Source organism: Oncorhynchus nerka, unplaced genomic scaffold, assembly GCF_034236695.1.
Source record: "Oncorhynchus nerka isolate Pitt River unplaced genomic scaffold, Oner_Uvic_2.0 unplaced_scaffold_1822, whole genome shotgun sequence".
Classification (NCBI taxonomy): domain Eukaryota; kingdom Metazoa; phylum Chordata; class Actinopteri; order Salmoniformes; family Salmonidae; genus Oncorhynchus; species Oncorhynchus nerka.
This window is the reverse complement of record NW_027039501.1, coordinates 20,308-39,757: the sequence shown is the minus strand read 5'-3', so window position 1 is coordinate 39,757 and position 19,450 is coordinate 20,308. Positions and strand designations below refer to the sequence as shown.

At 41.9% G+C, this 19,450-nt stretch overlaps 2 protein-coding genes across 3 annotated transcripts; one reads left to right on the top strand and one right to left on the bottom strand.

The window, feature by feature from the left end:
• Window positions 1-460: 460 nt before the first annotated feature.
• LOC135567769 (RNA-binding protein 45-like) lies at window positions 461-4,728 on the bottom strand. Its single transcript, XM_065014991.1, has 10 exons — window positions 4,185-4,728; window positions 2,917-3,039; window positions 2,705-2,831; window positions 2,488-2,607; window positions 2,217-2,390; window positions 1,983-2,112; window positions 1,726-1,825; window positions 1,424-1,587; window positions 953-1,161; window positions 461-701 (listed from the first exon to the last, which is right to left on the bottom strand). The coding sequence occupies exons 1-9, from the start codon at window positions 4,452-4,454 to the stop codon at window positions 969-971; spliced, it is 1,401 nt and encodes a 466-aa protein (XP_064871063.1). The 5' UTR covers window positions 4,455-4,728; the 3' UTR covers window positions 461-701; window positions 953-968.
• A 5,465-nt stretch (window positions 4,729-10,193) lies between these two features.
• Window positions 10,194-14,572, top strand: LOC115123317 (cytochrome c). 2 transcript variants are annotated; one of them, XM_029652656.2, is made up of 3 exons: window positions 10,194-10,322; window positions 13,586-13,759; window positions 13,862-14,572. In XM_029652656.2, exons 2-3 carry the CDS (start codon window positions 13,591-13,593, stop codon window positions 14,005-14,007), a joined length of 315 nt encoding a protein of 104 aa, XP_029508516.1. In that variant the 5' UTR covers window positions 10,194-10,322; window positions 13,586-13,590; the 3' UTR covers window positions 14,008-14,572. The 2 variants fall into 2 exon arrangements, with proteins under 2 accessions (XP_029508516.1, XP_029508515.1); XM_029652655.2 differs by having other exon boundaries at window positions 10,195-10,348.
• Window positions 14,573-19,450: the final 4,878 nt, after the last annotated feature.

The window sequence follows — 19,450 nt, the reverse complement described above, 5'->3', positions numbered from 1 at the left end:
TTTATCATTAATATATGACTCTGGCACAGTATATATATAATACACACACACAGATTTCACCCCTCACCGGTCAAACTAAAAGCATCTCACCTGCATTGCTTGCTGTTTGGGGTTTTAGGCTGGGTTTCTGTACAGCACTTTGAGATATCAGCTGATGTACGAAGGGCTATATCAATTTGATTTGATCTCCGTTTTATATCTGAAGTCTGAACGTTGCTTTCCTGGTTCCATTTTAGACCCCACCCAACCCTAGCTGGTCCTTAATGTATTTTTACCCCAACTCAGTCTTTCCAGCAACATTCTGAATTTGCGGCCCAGTTATGCCCTTCAGCACACTGGAAACAACAAGTAGGCTGCATTAAGAAAATATAAAACTTGGATATAACACAACAAATCTAGTCTGCTAATAACATTGAGGAAAAACCTACAATATTTGACAAAAATAAATTCACACACAAAATGCATTGGGTGTTTTTTTTATTGAGAACATATTAGGACCAATGCAGATTCAAACTATTCCGTAACATCAAAATATCAATCTTGAGGAGAAAAGGACCACCACTGTCATCACCTTCAGCGTTAGTACAAAGAAACATCAAAGTAAGGTACAGAGATCACTGTCCGTAGTGTGGTCGTAATTTGGTCCTGTCATCATTTATGTCGGTTCAGTCATGTTGGAGGTCATGTCACTTAGGTCATCTCTGTAGGAACAAAAACATCAGCACTTTAAATATGCATTAAACTGTGTTGGTCTCTCCTAATGTGTTGCCCAGAGTCAGGTTAAGAAAAAAAAGGTATATTGTTTAGTCCTGCTATGTACTTACCTTATGTCTGCTGGTAACGCAACATACGGCTCTGGTAATTCAAGTATGTATAAAGAAAAAAACAGCTGGTGGACACTCGCTGTCATTGATCGCTACAGAATTTAGTCTTAACCCTTGGAGACACTTACCTTGTTCTGTGTCCCCTTAATAGGTGCGTTGACGCTTGTGCGACTCCTCTTTGGGCGGGTCAGCCCGCATCACCTTCATTTTAACGCCATTCACCATTTGACCATGTAGGGTCGCCATGGCATCATCAGCACTCTTTCTCTCTGCGTACTTCATGTAGCCCACATTCCGTCCAGGCACAAGGAAAACCTCAACCAGAGAGCCAAAACGGCTGTAGAAACAGAGAGAGAGGGGAATAAGTGATCGGCAGGAATTTTTACCTCCCCCCAATCATCAATACTCACAAGATCGTAACTATCCCTCTAGCCCAACTATCCCTCTAGCCCAAAGTTAAAAAGGGAATTGCACAGTACAGAAAACCTTATAAACAATTAAAAGTATTTTATAAACAGTTGTTAGTTTATTAAAGAGTTTATCAGTAATAAGTCTTAATAAACAGTGTATTAATGAAAATAATGGCAAGTATCTCATACCAGAACACATCTTCAAGCACATCCATGGGCAGAGGCAAAGGTTTGAAGACCACAAATAGGCGTTCTTTCACCCGGCTGTCGGAGGGGGCCAACTTCTGGAGAGGTGGGAGTGCAACATCTGTCTGTACCCGGGGGCTCTGAGGAACAGCGGGTGATGGGTAGCCCTGACAACGACATATCATAAAGTTTGTTAGGAGGTTCAATCATCATGTAGTAGTTTTTTTATTTTTAAATCTTGGTTAGCTCTAGAAAGTACTAGAAAAGGCCTCGTTCCCTCAAAGTTAACCAAGTCAGTAACTTACAGTACTCGTCTTCCTAAGTGGTGGTGGGCCAGTAGGAGCATTGCACACGATAGACATCATCTGGGCTGCTACCAGCTGCATGGCCATCCTTCCCACGGGGCTGGAGACAACAAGAGGGTAAATAAGGACCAAACAATAACAACGACCTACCAACAACAACAACCTACCACACCCACAATAACATCTACTAAACAGTTGTATGTGACAAATAAAATTAGATTTGATGTACAATACCATGAAGTTACATTTCATCCTACCTTCTTCTGTCCTGCCCATCATCAATGTGAGTGACTACTAGCCGGTTCCCGGGTGGGTACTCAAAGCCATCCAGTTTGTTTTTCGCATAGACAGCTGATCCAAGGTTGTTGTAGCGAATCATAGCTTGCCCTGAAAGGGTAAAAAACACACACAAAAAACACTACTAGCCACCAATTCCTATGCAATACATCAGGTGTTGCGTCTGGGGGAGTAACTGTGTGTTTTGTGGCTACCTGTGCTGAAACCATATGAATCCTGCTGCATCTCGCAATAATCCATCCCCGGGATCAGGTCAAAGAGGCTATAGACTTGATCTTGTGTGATGCTCGCCCTTGATGACATCATTAAGCACCTGGTGATGATGTCTGTGCCCCGCATGTCTCCCCTGGTATGAAAACCAGAGTCCACTTCAATGGGAGGAAATAGAATGGTTTAGAATTTGCAGAAAAACAATCATGGTCTGAAGAAATTGTAGGTCTAATCACACCAATGGCAGGTACATACCAAATGGATAGGAAGTCATTCCTGGGTCACCCTGGACATGCTCTGCTCTGGCAGGGCTGAAGTAGTCGTTGTCTGGAGCTGGCGTTTTGTTCCTCGGCTCTGCAAGAATGGCCCTATATGCTGTTGTAAACAAAAACGACACAAACATGAATTACTAGATTGATAGTTTGGGTTTTCCCAGACATGTGATATGAATAAAAAAAAAGAGACAACTTACTCTTCTCACAGTTCTCTATGGCGGTGGCTGCCTGTGAGGGTTTGTGGTATCTCACATACCCCAGGCCCTTACTTTCTCCTGTGGTTTTATTCTTTACGATGATGCAATACTCAATGTCACCATATTCCTGTGAGAACAAATGAGTGATAAGCATAGGCAATTCCAATACGGTTTGTCAGCCAAATACAACATGATCGAGGGTGATGAACTACCTTGAATGTTTCTTTCAAGTCGTCCTCCGTAAAGGTTTTGGGAATCATCACAAATATTCTGGTGAGCTCCTCATCCTCCACGTCTCGGTGGCTTCCGGAGGACCTCGCCTGGGCAATAAACACCTGGCAGAAGAGATAACTTAGCACGGTTAATAAATATATAAAAAAATACACACACACACACCAAACCTGACAGAAGAGAAAGAACCTACGCCGACAGGTGAGGTAAAGGCTTACTAGCCGCACCCCAATGATCAGGAAAATGACTGAGATTACTCTGGCCCAGTGAGAGTATGATTCATGCCTTTTGTCCAATCCGTTTGCAGTATAAGACTGGTATCTAGAAGTGGACTTGTGTGTCTGTCTTCCTCCCAGAGGGAGAGAGCACTAGGCATTACGAGCAGTCTCATGCTGTGATCTCCAGAGCAGAGTGCTGCTGAAAGGGGGAATCCCCGGTGTCTGTCATGCACACGATGTGGTGCAACGCAGACAAGGTTTCGAGCGCCAGACTGAGGAGACCAAGTCGGTCCTTCTGGTTGCACTTGGTATTTTGTCTTTGAAAAAAAAACGTTAGATTGAGAGTTGTGCCTGTTGTCAGAGGGCTGGACTCATCATGGATATAACCTGTTTAAACATATTTTAGTAAATACTTTTAACACCTATTTTTCACTCATGTCTACACCTTTTGTATTCGGCACGTGACACATACAAATATTTTATTTGACAGCATCCACCATTTTAAAGTAGTCAACTGGGTGGGGATTCTTATGAGTTGGGAGCAATTCGCCAATGAAGAAGAAAATAGAGTACCTTAAAACAAATACTGCCTCAATGGCGCTGCCCATACCGTCACAGATGCTATATAAACGGCACAGATACAAAAAGGAGTCCTCCATCTCCATGGCCTGCTCACACGCTTATCTGCCCTCATTGGCTAGAATGGTCCCAACTGACCCTCCCCCCACCCCCATCTTAAAAGACATGCAGTTCCAATAGTGGCAAATCGACTATCTTGTTAATATAATAGACCATCTGTAATCTGTCTAGGGATAAGATGCTGGTGCAATTTCTTACCCCATCCCATGTCACTTTTTTGGTCAACAAAATGTGCACGGCACTTTTCGAACTTCGAAAGGCAGCCATACGTAAGGCCCAACTCCTTCACCCAGCATGATACTACACAAATCCGCCGGGAAACCAAATGAAGAAGCACTAGCTACAATAAGTGTTAATAACATGAGCAAAGTCACTGAAGCCAGAGTACATACCTTGATTGGTTTGGTTCCTTCGACCAAGCATTTTCCATGCATTTCTTCCATAGCCGTACATGCCTCGGACGATTTGGTAAATTTCACAAAGGACACTCCTTTTGACTCCTTTGTCTGTTTGTCTTTGACTACCCAAACATCCTGAATTTCTCCAAAAAGAGCAAACTGCTCCCGGATCATGTCCTCGGTGATGGACTTACTTGTAACTAGAAACAAGCGACTATTTGGGGGATCATCGAGATCCGTCGACGGCCTAAATGCATCCTCCATTTTACCACCCTGAAAACTATCTCGCTAAGCTAACGTTAGCTAACAAGAGACACACACACACTTGCGAAGTGGAGTCGACGATGATCCGTAAACAGTTATCGATAGTTTAAAGGTTTCACTTGTTCTGTCTAGCACCGTTTAAATTAAATTTAAAAAACAATTAATAGTATATTTTCTGTAGCGAGTGATGTTACGTTTGATACTGAAACTCCGAGAAATGCGTCGAAATTGCGGCAACGTACAAACGCCTGTCTCTCCTTTTCCGGAAGAAACACGTGATCAATGACGTCCAAAGATTCGTTTCGTCGAACAACCACCTGATTGGTTAGGTGTAGAGAGATAAATAGTAATGGCGTCTTTTTGTAGGCACTAACTCCGCTATGAAATCGTTGGACCACTATGGAGAAAATGAATTACATTCTGGTAGTTTTTGTTTGTTTGTTGCATAAACACAGATTTAGGAGATCTTATACGTTCTGTTATATGAGATAATCTTAATCAGCTAACGTCACATTTTGTGAATGTTGAAGAATTTATGTTATTAAAAAAAGTACATAAACCACAAAAAGGCTTCATAATTCATAAAGGTCATGTTATCTGACTGCTATTATCTTATAGAACAAAACGTAAGATCTCCTAAACCTTAATTCCAAAAGCCTATTTAGACATACTTTTTTTCACATAGGGGTGGCTGAACGAACCAGAGGTTCTGGCTTTAGGGCTACAAGCAAGCGCTTCCTTCTTCTTCTTTTGAGTTTAACGGAGTTTGGCATCCGATATGTTGCAATACAGCCCCCAACTGGACTATACTATAAATTTATTACACTTTCAAATCAAATAAAAATGTATTGGTCACATACACATGTTTAGCAGATGTTAATTGCGGGTGTTGCGAAATGCTTGTGTTGTAGCGAAATGCTTTGTGGTCCATAAAGTAAAACATTAAAATACATTTTTAAAAAACCTTCCAACTAACCCTACAGTCGTTAAAAACCAACTACCCCAATCCATTAATATGACCCTATCTGCTCCCACACCTTGCCAATGTCCTGGGAGGAAGGGATATCACCACACAACACACCCTATAACTCTTCTGAAGTCAAATCTCGTACGCCCAAATACTTCTCTGCAGCTGCCACCACAACATCTATTTCTGTGATTTACGTTACATTTCTGCGGTACAGTTGATAACCATTGCACATAAACGCTAAGAAGCCAACCTTACTGAAGCATTTATCACTCGTTGGCCTATCCCTCTGTGCTGGCACATTGTCCTGGTCACCATCGTCCTGGTCACCTCAGAAAACTTCTCAGAGCGCCAATATTTGGAGAGCATGAGCAGTGGCCACACTCAATGGTGCATCTGTAGAAGTTTGTAAGGGTCTTAAGGGGCCAAACTGAATTTCTTCAACCTCCTGCCTTGTAGGGTTGTCACGATACCAATATTTGCAAAACTACGATAACAGATTTTCCATGGTAAAAAAATATAACACGAATTAGACTAAACTATGGTCCTATAAAAACCTACTTATGTAAAATGTTGTGTGTTAAAGCTTCTAAAATAAACAAATGTGACAACATAATGCTGTTTGTTTAAAAACAAATGTTCCTCAAGATATTAAATATTTTGTTTCCTTGCCACGATACTTCCGAGTATTGCGATACTGGTATTGTAGCAAACCCAAAACTTTTTCACCACACCCTCTGTGTGAGGGACCGTTTCAGGTCATCAGTGATGTGCACGCCGAGGATCTTGAAACTTTTGACACTCTTCACTACAGGCCCTTCGATGTGGATGGGTGCGTACCAGTGGAGGCTCCTCAGAGGAGGAAAATTGTAAAACATTTTAAAAAGTTATCCCTTTTAGATAAAACTATACTAAATATAATCACGTCACCAAATAACTGAAAACACATTTCGCAATGAAGGTCTACAGTAGCCTCACCAGCACTTTGTAGGGTAGCACCATGGTGTTGCCGGAGTACAGCTAGTTTCCGTCCTCCTCTGGCAACATTGACTTCAATACAAAACCTAGGAGGCTCATGGTTCTCACTCCTTTCCATAGACATACACGGTAATTATGACAACGTCCTCCCGTCTATCAGAGCCCTTGCAGCATGAACTGACATGCTGTCCACTCAATCAAAGGATCAGATAATTAATCTAGTACTGAAAGCATAAGCTACAGCTAGCTAGGACTGCAGTGTATAAAATGTGGTGAGTAGTTGACTCAAAAAAAATAAACCTGAGAGGGTGGTACCGCTTGTGACAATATTCCATGTAACCGCTCTGCCGCGTCCACAATGATTTCGATCTTCCTGGACCTTCTCTCCACCTTGGCAGTGCCATTAATCCCCATAGCGATAAAGCCCACAAAGTCCACCTTCTTAACCTTTAAAATGTCAGGATTCTACTGGTGAAATGCAACCCCTACAGCCTGCAGTGAAGGTCTATCCACCACCATGGACTCTTCAGGTGCACCATTCAAACCCTCAACCCTTTTAACAGCCGCTGTATATGATGAAATGCTCTGTACAACCCTGACTTTGGCCACCTCATTCTCTTTCCCCCTTGTGGGGCATTTGAAAGAAGTGGCTTCATGGTTCCCACCACAATTGCAACATGTCATTATTTTCATCACTTTTATACTTGATATCATTGGCCACTTTAATAAATGGAACACTAGTTACTTTAATAATGAGACAATAAGAATGTTTACATATCTCACATTAATCATCTCATATGTATATACTGTATACCCTATCCTTCAATATCTATTCTTTACTATCTATTGCATCTTAGCCGTTCTGTCACTGCTTATCCATATATTTTATACTTATATATTCTCATCCCATTCCTTTACTAGATTGTGTGTATTAGGTTTTGTTGTGGAATTTGTTAGATATTAAATTTAGTTGTGAAATTGTTAAATATTACCTGTTAGATACTGCTGCACTGTCAGATCTAGAAGCATAAGCATTTCACTACACTCGCAATAACATCTGCTAACCATGTGTATGTGACCAATAAAATTTGATTTGATTTGGATTTTTTTCTACTTCTACGGATCAGAAGAAACGTGTGTTGTGTCTCACACGATTTTATAAGTTTGAAGTGTCGTGTGTGTCTCTTAGGAACAGGGCACCCCTCAAGGGGCTTATATCTGGCGTCTTGTGGGAAGTGGATGTTGAAGAGATTTAAAAATATTCCTGGAGTGATTGATGCATGTCAGATGAATCACGTGGTTAAAGAAGACAAATTGAAGAGTCTATCTGTTCTTTAGAGTCAGAGAATTTATCCCAAGACCAATGCAGTGTGATCATTGTAAAGCTTTTGGTCATGTTTCAAGTGTTTGCAGAAGGGAGAAGCCGAGATGTCCAAGTAGTGGAAAATATCACATTATACAGTGCCTTGCGAAAGTATTCGGCCCCCTTGAACTTTGCGACCTTTTGCCACATTTCAGGCTTCAAACATAAAGATATAAAACTGTATTATTTTGTGAAGAATCAACAACAAGTGGGACACAATCATGAAGTGGAACGACATTTATTGGATATTTCAAACTTTTTTAACAAATCAAAAACTGAAAAATTGGGCGTGCAAAATTATTCAGCCCCTTTACTTTCAGTGCAGCAAACTCTCTCCAGAAGTTCAGTGAGGATCTCTGAATGATCCAATGTTGACCTAAATGACTAATGATGATAAATACAATCCACCTGTGTGTAATAAGTCTCCGTATGAATGCACCTGCACTGTGATAGTCTCAGAGGTCCGTTAAAAGTGCAGAGAGCATCATGAAGAACAAGGAACACACCAGGCAGGTCCGAGATACTGTTGTGAAGAAGTTTAAAGCCGGATTTGGATACAAAAAGAAAGGGGGCCGAATACTTTCGCAAGGCACTGTATGTTGTCTGTAGGTAGGCAGTCACCTCTCTGTGCTAGTGGTGGGTGTTTAACAATCTGATGGACTTGAGATTGAAAAACAGCTTCTATCTCTCTGTCCCATCTTTGATGCACCTGTACTGACCTCGCCTTCTGGATAGAAGCAGGGTGAACAGGCAGTGGCTCGGGTGGTTATTGTCCTTGATGATCTTTTATGCCTTCCTGTGACATTGGGTGTTGTATGTGTCCTGGAGGGCGGTTGTGGGCAGTGCAGCTGCCGTACCAACCCAAACCGGCTGCGCGCGTGCGCTATCGTGCATAAATGTATTTTGTCCCCGTTCACCAAACGCGATCACGACACACAGTTTAAAATATCAATACAAACGCTGAACCAATGACATTAATTTGGGGACAGGTCGAAAAGCATTAAACATGTATGGCAATTTAGCTAGTTAGCTTGCACTTGCTAGCTAATTTGTCCTATTTAGCTAACTTGCAGTTGCTAGCTAATTTGTCCTGGGATATAAACATTGAGTTGTTATTTTACCTGAAATGCACAAGGTCCTCTACTCCGACAATTAATCCACACATAAAACGGTCAACCGAATAATTTCTAGTCATCTCTCCTCCTTCCAGGCGTTTGAACTTATATGGTAATTGGCATCTACACTTTCATAGTATTACCACGACAACCGGCAAAACAGTTTGTCTTTCAATCACCCACGTGGGTATAACCAATGAGGAGATGGCAAAGTGGGTACCTGCTTCTATAAACCAATGAGGAGGTGGATCTGCGTCAGAAATAGAAAGGAGTTCTATTTTAGCCATTGGCTACTCAGACGCTTGGCGCGCGCAAGCAGTGTGGGTGCAATAATTGAATAACATGGATTTCTAAATGTATTTTGCGACGCGACGCAAGCATTGTAGTCAGGGTATTACAGGATGCTCTCAATTGTGCACCTGTAAAAGTTAGTGAGGGTTTTCAGTGACAAGCCAAATTTTTTCCGCCTCCTGAGGTTGAAGAGGCGCTGTTGCACCTTCTTCACCACACTGTCTGTGTGCATGGACCATTTCAGTTTTGTAGGTGATATGTTACATCGAGGAACTTAAAACTTTCCATCTTCTCCACTGCTGTACCGTCAACGTGGATAGTGGGGTGCTCCATTTGCCCTCCTCTGGTGATCCTCACAGCCTTCACTCTACCAGTTTGGATATCTCAAATGGATTCCTCAAGATTGGTAATTCGATCAGCTGCTTCTCATTAATAAACTGTACTCCAACAATATACAAAGTGACATTCTCATCAATGTATACTACTTGGTCCGTTTACCATTCTTTTGGACAATACTTCAATTCTCCTTGATAATACTGCCATTAGATTCAGAATCCACTTCGCCATCTTTTTCTCCATATATGCTTCGCCTCTTCCTCTCTGGTATAGTATGTACTTTGGTTAGCTATGTGTAGCTATATCTTCTTCTCAAAAGAACTACCTGGTGTTAGGTCGATGTATGGTTATAGGGATGCAACAAACCCTCTTCACAATAAAAGACAATGAAATTCCCCACAACAATCTTACACATTCCAACTGTTGTCTGATCTTTCCAATGATGATTATTGGTAAAAAAAAAAAAAAGTAGTCTAAGAGGAATACAGACATATTTGTTGTGGTGTTAGTGTGAATACAAACAACAACAACGGCATTTTCACTGAAATGTTGTGTATGCTATTACCATTCGTGTAGTAGGCCTATATCATTGTTCTCAACTCCATCTAGGGCTTGAATGCAAAGCAGCTGTGTTCGTCAGAGTGATGATGGAGCATGTGACTGGCCAGTCTGGATGACATAAAAAAAATATTCTGGAGGGAAGAAAAAGGAACTTGGTCGCAATACTATTAGATCTAGTGAGTCGGCTACCGGCAAGGGGGAAAGCGGATCGGATTGGAACTAAAGCACACAAAAAAAGCTCAGAAGTTGGAACAACTGTAAGGAATATAGTTTATTTAAACAGGTAACATTGATTAAATACGTTTTAGTAGTTGAATTTGTAGTCAGTTTCTCGAATTGTGAACATTGCTTTCGTTTTTATTTTTATTTTTATCTAAAGGAACCTTTGCCTGATTCTGTATCCGCCGTTGAAACGTGGTGACTTTACGAGCCCGCTAAACATCTCAACTCAAATCGATAACTGAAAAGCCATGACTGAAGAAATGGCACACCGGGAGACAGTTGTAGTGATTTGAGTTAATAGCTAACGTTAGCTAGACTGCTTAAATCAGCCGTTTTGTAACGTCGTGATTACTATGGTCTTGCCTTTTTAACGCGTTAGCCAACCTTGGCCACGGCGAGCTAGCTAACCTTGGCCACGGCGAGCTAGCTAACCTTGGCCACGGCGAGCTAGCTAACCTTGGCCACGGCGAGCTAGCTAACCTTGGCCACGGCGAGCTAGCTAGCTAACCTTGGCCACGGCGAGCTATCTAGCTAACCTTGGCAACGGAGAGCTATCTAGCTAACCTTGGCAACGGAGAGCTATCTAGCTAACCTTGGCAACGGAGAGCTATCTAGCTAACCTTGGCAACGGAGAGCTATCTAGCTAACCTTGGCAACGGAGAGCTATCTAGCTAACCTTGGCAACGGAGAGCTATCTAGCTAACCTTGGCAACGGAGAGCTATCTAGCTAACCTTGGCAACGGAGAGCTATCTAGCTAACCTTGGCAACGGAGAACTATCTAGCTAACCTTGGCAACGGATAGCTAGCTAGCTAACCTTGGCATCGGAGAACTAGCTAGCTAACCTTGGCATCGGAGAGCTAGCTAGCTAACCTTGGCATCGGAGAGCTAGCTAGCTAACCTTGGCATCGGAGAGCTAGCTAGCTAACCTTGGCATCGGAGAGCTAGCTAGCTAACCTTGGCATCGGAGAGCTAGCTAGCTAAAACTGATGCCCTCTTATTTGAAAGACGTTTTAACAAAACTGTAACGTTGACTTGGTTTATCATTCAAATGCAGCCTAATTTGCCCGTCGTTTGATGGCTATACTACCCAAGCTTAGTTTTACGTTTCTTACAACCAAAATGCCGGTACGTTCAGTCATTCGACTCAATCCTAGCTAACAAGTTTTCTTATGTGGAGATTGTCAGCGAAGTTTCATGAGGAATTATGAACCCCAAGGTGACCACGACCTAACACCTGCCTTCCTTTCCAGTGAATTTATTTCAGCTACATACTGTACTGGTGTCGCTAGCGACTGCACATGACCAATTTTTAAATGTTTCAATTGAAAGTAAAAATGTCCTACACTGAGAATTGTGTTTACAGCCCAACACCGTGCAGGACGTTTGGCATTTGCCAGAGAACACCAAGTTTGGTAAATTCGCCACTGGCGCCCTGTGCTCTTCACAAATGAAAGCAGGTTCACACTGAGCACGTGACAGTCTGGAGATGCCGTGGAGAACGTTCTGCTGCCTGCAACATCCTCCAGCATGACCGGTTTGGTGGTGGGTCAGTCATGGTGTGGGGTGGCATTTCTTTGGGTGGCCACACAGCCCTCCATGTGCTCGCCAGAGGTAGCCTGACTGCCATTAGGTACCGAGATGAGATCCTCAGACCCCTTGTGAGACCATATGCTTGTGCAGTTGGCCCTGGGTTCCTCCTAATACAAGACAATGCTAGATCTCATGTGGCTGGAGTGTGTCAGTAGTTCCTGCAAGAGGAAGGCATTGATGCTATGGACTGACTGTTCCTCAGACCTGAATCCAATTGAGCACATCTGGGACATCATGTCTCGCTCCATCCACCAACGCCACGTTGTACCAGACTGTCCAGGAGTTGGCGGATGCTTTAGTCCAGGTCTGGGAGGAGATCCCTCAGGAAACCATCCGCCCCCTCATCAGGAGCATGCCCAGGCGTTGTAGGGAGGTCATACAGGCACGTGGAGGCCACACACACTACTGAGCCTCATTTAGACTTGTTTTAAGGACATTACGTCAAAGTTGGATCAGCCTGTAGTGTGGTTTTCCACTTTAATTTTGAGTGTGACTCCAAATCCAGACCTCCATGGGTTGATTCATTTGATTTCCATTGATACTTTTTGTGTGATTTTTGTTTTCAGCACATTCAACTATGTAAAGAAAAGTATTTAATAAGAATATTTCATTAATTCAGATCTAGGATGAGTTCTTTTAGTGTTCCCTTTTATTTTTTTTGAGCAGTGTAGTTTGTCCCTAGACCAAACCCCACACTCTGTCACTCAAGGAGCACATTGTTTGTTCCTTGACCACGAGACATTGAATTGAACAATCAGAATGGAGAGACTCATTGAAATGAGAGTTTTGAACATTATTAAAAATGTAAAAATACATTAAGATAATTCAGCCATATTGCCCAGCCCTTATTATTATTATTATTATTATTATTTTTTTTAAATATACATGTAATTGTTTGAAAGCTGAACATTTTACTACATATGAGGCATGTCTTTGCTTCAAAGTAGCCTAGCCAAAATCGGATCCGTGGAGGCAATTGTTTTAATCAACTTTCTTTCCTTGTCCATTGGTCAAAGGCATAGTCCTAGTCATATTAACAACTAGGTTTGGGTGCTATATCATTTGCCTTTATTATTTTTGTTTCATAGTCCTACTTGTTATGAATTTGTGATTCATTATCCCACAACTGTCCCGGCGTCTGTTTTAGAAAAGAGCAGGTTAACATTTTTACCATGGTGTTGGTTGAGGAAAAGTGGACAGGTATTCTAACACATCTGAAGTGCGCATCAGAATTTGGTATGAATGACTGCATATTGTTGCATCCTTGGCTTGCATGTTCTGTTAATACGAATTACCACCATCTCTAAATGGGATTTCTGTCATTCTGAGCACCATGGGGGGGACGCCTTATTCGGTTACACACCCAATGCATATAGGTCCTGTACATTTCTCAAATGTTACCGGTTTAATGAATCCTGCTCTGTACTCCTGTACTGTTGTCTTTTAGTCATGCAATTTTAAGCGAATTCAGCTGCTGAGATGTCTGACAATATATTCACTAGTTCTTCTAAGATGAGGCATACTGGGCTCACACAACCTGAACTAAATGGAATTCCATTTAATGAACTGTTGTTTATTCGGGGGTATTAAACAATGTTGGTTAATCGCTCAGCATTACCATTAATGCAGATCTATTTTTAAAAAATATATATATATATATATATATAGGTACTGTAGCTGACCTCTTCTGACTTATTGTCCAATAGGAAACATGGGTGACATTGAAAAGGGGAAAAAGGCTTTTGTCCAGAAGTGTGCCCAGTGCCATACTGTTGAAAATGGAGGAAAGCACAAGGTCGGGCCGAACCTCTGGGGTCTGTTTGGACGCAAGACCGGACAGGCTGAAGGCTTTTCCTACACGGATGCCAACAAAGCCAAAGGTACGTCCTGAGATTGTCCACATTCTACAGGAAATAAATGCAGTCTGACAATGTGACACATTTCATTCTCATCCTGACCTGTCCCTTCACATGTGATTTCAGGCATTGTCTGGGATACTGATACCCTCATGACTTACTTGGAGAACCCCAAGAAATACATTCCAGGAACAAAGATGATCTTTGCTGGCATCAAGAAGAAGGGAGAGCGTGCAGATCTCATAGCATATTTGAAGTCTGCAACTTCCTAGACTAATGTCTACATTTTGTTCAATATTATTATTATTATTTTTTGTCTTCGAGAAATATCAACTGTTCAGAGAAGGGGATCTTTTCAAGAAGCTTAGACTTGTATTCTTAATCAGTTATGCCTTATGTCTGGTGATTGTTGTGGCTTTCAATAACCTGCATGACATAACTGCTGGGACTCTGAATGGCGTTTGCATGATCAGTTGCCATATTGATCACCGCTGTATCTTTGTCTTTGTTTCTCCATCTTGATGGCGTATATTATATCCCCTGGTTTAACAGGTGCTAATATACATCAATTATTGAGCCATAGACTGAGGGTTCCAGAATGTATTGAGTCAAAGCTGTGTGACTATATGCTTTGAAACGACAACAAAAAATGGTCTAAATTACATTACTGGTTTTAATACTTGCATGGCTAATGCAAACGGTCAATCAGATTTGGAAGAGTTTGTACATTTCAACGGGTTACCTTGAAAGTGATCCCTGGCAATATCTTCCAGTTGCTACTACTTCATGTATTTTATGTAGGTTTGTTAATTTAATAAATTACATGCTAAACAAGTATCCCAATTGTTTTTGTGGTCAAGGATCAGGAAGGCAACACGGCTACTTCTTCTTTAACCAATGTGCAGGAATTGAGCAAAAACCCTGAAGGCTCGTAATATATTATGTCTTGAGTACTAGATGTATGTTTTATTATGACTGAAGGCAAGAGCTGGCAACCTAAAGCTTTCCTGGTTACCCAAACTCTTTCCTTCGGGCCAAACGCCATGTTCACGGACATTAGTTAGTGTGTTTGCGTTCTAATCTGATTGGTCCCAGAACACAGGTTGGGTCAGCCAGAACACGCGGTTAATGCAGAGTTTTGAACTTTCGTCATTTGCTTTGATAATCTGGTTAGATATGATCCAATCGCTTATGACTTGACGTCACCACAAAACTACTTCAACGATGGCAGTCTGAGGTACGCAGCGGAATTATTCAGTTTGAATCGTAAGGCCCCTGTGAATGTTAAGTTCATACATCAAAATGGAAGTGTTTCAGAAGGTCACTTGAATGACCTTGTCATGCCATTTAGAGTATGTGAGAGAGTAATGCTGCATTCATAACCAATTGGGAAGGTGGAAATTACCAGTTGTGAAATCACATACCTGTTGGATGCATTTACTTGCTTTGAACATGTTGAGAAACCAGATTGGCTAATGGCCAAGTTCCGTCAACCATAGACTGAAAGTACAGCAATCATGCTTCAAAAACGATTGCATTTAACTGCCAAAAATGCTCTTATCGAGGTCATTTATTTAGGTGACGTCAGCATGTGGGAGTTGGTGCTCAGGGATGATATGCTGCATTCATGTACTAGTTGGAACTAGGGAACTCTGAAATGTTTAACTTGCTAACTGATTGAATGGCATATTGTGTGGCACGTGTAAAACTACAACCCGTTAGGAAGTCTGAAATTTCAGTTTCCTAGTTCCAACTAGTAATTACCAGTTGAAGGGGTGTTCAAGTAAATTCCACCATTACCCTGCGTTCATAACCAAATGGGAAGTGCCCAACAGAGTTTCTCAATCCATGGGTTGTTACGTGGGAGAAAGTCAAACTTGAATGGAATGGCCAAACGATAGAGCTAGATAAAGGACACTAGTGTCCGAAAGCCCGTTCTAGCATGGGTAGTGTCATTGAGGACTTTCACCAGTTTTGAAGTAGTCTACTGGGTGGGACATCCTGTGGGTTAAGGACTGATCACATAATTCCATCCGGGTCATCAGGAGCGATCTGCCAATGAATGGCCTCTACCAGGATTTCACCTTTATGTCAGAAAGAGGCTAAAAGAGTTGGAATTAGGCACGGTCAGAGGCGGAAACCGAAAGCCAACCATTTTCACTGGTGCCCACGCGGGGTAATGTCATTTCAACCAAATTATATGTAAACTAAAAACAATCAAAATATAGTATGCTAGTCCTGTAAATCAGCTTTGGATAATTTGTGCTTCTGAGAAGGGATGTTTTTTTATTGAATTTAAATCAACATCTACTCACAATCAGCCAGCAGCGGCTGGCAATCAGCATTCATACCTACTTTTCATTTTCAGTGGCGTTTTTAGCAATTAAATCTTGGTGGGGTAAACAAAACAAAGCATTGTGGGATGCATGTGAGCAAAGCCACTACACAACACAATACTAAACAACACATTAATTACACTGTAACGGTGACATGGTGCCCACAAACTGTTAGGGCCAACATAAAGCAGTCCAACACCTTACCACTGCTACACCTGGCTATCAGCGGAGCCTTGTCTGGCAGTGAAACAGTTAATTCAGCCTCATTTACTGCCTTTTAAAAAAACATAGCTGACTTGCTTAAACAAATGTGGTTTCTACTGACAATTGAGATGTACAAACTATGGCATAAGGGGACGACAAGCAGATAAGAGGCAATCTGTAATTTTGATTAAGACAATGAGTTAGGACGGACATAGTCAGTAAAACTATTTGTTCAGCACTTTTGAAATGTACAGTGACATAATTCAGAACATGGGCCGTTCTTACAGTGTTCTCCCTGTACACCAAGTCAGAACTGTAGGATAAATAAAGGGGGCATATAAGCAGACAATGTAAGCTCTTACAATATTCGATGATTACATTTCTCAAAAACAGGTTATAGGCTTCCACCAAGTCAGAACAGTTGGCAAAATGATTAGGGTGAGATATTTGGGCTACTAACAGCTTACTACACAACATAACCTTAGTATTACTTTGTTAACTACAGTATATATATATATATCTCCCTGGCATATTACATAATTTATGCAGCAGCATACAATACATTTTTGGACTGTGCTCACTTGAACAGGAAGGTGGCGCGGTGGTCCTTCGTGGGCAAATTTTGTCATCAAAATCTGCCATTCTCTGGATTTATGGTGTTTTCAAGACAACTGGGAACTCGAGAGAGAAAAAAAAGGTAGAATTATAATGACGTCAGTGATCTTCAGGTCGTAGCTCTAGAAAGAGGCCAGAGTTCCGGAATGAAAATTCAAAACGTATTTTCCCAGTCGTAGCTCGTTTGCCCAAGTTCTCAGTTGTTTCGAACTCACTAAAATCAGATTTTGCAGTTACGAGTTAACAGTTGTTTTAAGCGCGGCATGCAGGTATCACAGTTTTACCCTCTATGAGTAACTCGGATGAAGTTCAAGTTCCTTGGGGAAAGGGAATCATTGGATATGTTGCTGAGCATTGAGAGAAAGTCAATATCCCAGATGCCTATCAGAGAGAGAGGGAGGGGTGGGGGAGGGTGAGAGAGAGAGAGTGAGAGAGCAAGAGCACGCCCACCTTTGAGTGTGTTTGTCTATGTGCTACAGAGGAGATCATAGAGGACACATCAACACATCTTTGGATTTTTGATATTTGTATTCTTACCTCCATCACTGACTGATGATTTATCAACAGAAAATTGGTATCACCACATAAAGTAAAGATAACCTACTGTAAGGAAACGTAAAAAGAAGTGTGTGTTTATACCTCAGTGGTGCTGTGCTGCTGCGCCCACCCACCAGAGATGAAGTGGACTACTGCCAAGCTGACTCCCCAGCACCCCCAGGACCTCACGCTGATTTGATTTGACCAAGAAAGGTAGTCTTGATTTACAATCCAGTTTGCAGACACTGGATGCACAACTCGTCCAAATATAGTTAGTGTTTGAAAAATGCGTTGTGTGCATTGGAGTGGCCCAGGCCATCAACAAGAGTCTAGGGGAGGGAGGAGAGGGGAAGGGGGGAGGTGATGACAAGGTAAATGTAATTTGACTGTTTGTCAGGTAACTTTTATACCTGTTATATATCTGCAGTAACACTGTTATTACACTAGTAACAACACTCAACTATGAAATGACCATCAAACAACTCAAAATGTTCTGTTTTGAACAGGGTTGCTGGAGAATGACAATTGCTTGTGCTGAATGTTTCACTGTACTGTCTGTCTGTTTCTCCCTATCGTCTGTCACACATTCTAGCTTTCAATTGTCCGCCGATTCTGAGAGTCCACACGTATAACCGTTCGGACAGATATAGACTTCTGTTCTGTTTCCATGTGTCAACAGGCATGCCTCCATCTTCCCTGGATCATCTTACATCCCTTTTACATGACCCCAGAAACAATGAAGCCACTGAGGCAGAAAACAAAGGGATACGTGGACCGTGTTATTAAGACCACTTATAGAGGCCATAGATGGTTTCTCATCTGCGAATCACTTGAAATGAATAGAAGTAAATACATTAAAAGCCATCTAGGCTGTTGTTAACAAGGATGCTCTCATTCCATTGATAAAGGCTAAATAACAGATGAGGCCAATATAGACCCTTTATGATGTTTTAACAAAATACTGAACTGTGTATTTCAAGCGGAGAGAAGAGTTTTGTAGTTCACGCCGATGTTCACATTATTTCGGTAGCGTTATCATTTTCCCGCATTAAAGCAGAAGTGGGGCATTTTTTCAGTGATGCGGTCGACAGCTGGGGTGTTTGCAAGGCTTGCAGAGGTACCTGGGGGAGCAGAGGTACCTGGGGGAGCAGAGGTGCCTGGGGGAGCAGAGGTGCCTGGTGGAGCCTGGTGTCTTCCTTACGGCTGTCTGTCAAGGTTGTTTAGAAGTGTATTTTATAATTACCTGAGCATTAATGTCTCGAGCAAAAATACGAGTTATTTTTGACCATAATTGATCTTTGTAACTGGGACTTGACCTGTCATGTTTTTATTATATGTAGAAAAACAGGCTTTCATTATCTCGGACCATAAGACAAATAGATGGATGTTGTTTACGAACAGAAGGCTCCCAGTTTGCAGTATTTAGTGACTGTCACGCTGCAGTAATCCCAAATACCAATGACAGATGGCAACTTTTGCTCATTCAGTGTAGAATTTCCATCCACAGAGGCGCTTCCAACCACACTGTCTTCTAGTAATAGATTACATTTTTTTTAAATCACTACTTACCACCTCATTAATAGCTACTTATTAGCCAAAGTGAATTATCACTGGGTTCTACTGTAGTTAGCTGTTTGTGGATACACACAATGGTTAGAGAGTATGGCTGGTGTGTCTTCATATACTGAATTGGCTCAAACTGTAAGCAGATGATCTGAGTTGGCATTTGCACCCAAGACAAAAACGTTTCTAATGAGGCATACTATTCTGGTAGGGGGGGGGGGGCTGGCGCCTCTCATTGATCTTCCGGATGGGACATGCTGATTCCTAATGAGCAGTTATTTGGCACGGTTAATCATTTAGCTCACTAGAGACCTGCACTTGCGCTCTGTACTTACCCACTTCAAACCCTTCCAAGGCCAGACAGAGGCAGGTAGTCCTAACCCTTCCATGGCCAGGCAGAGGCAGGCAGCCCTAACCCTTCCATAGCCAGGTAGAGGCAGGCAGCCCTAACCCTTCCATG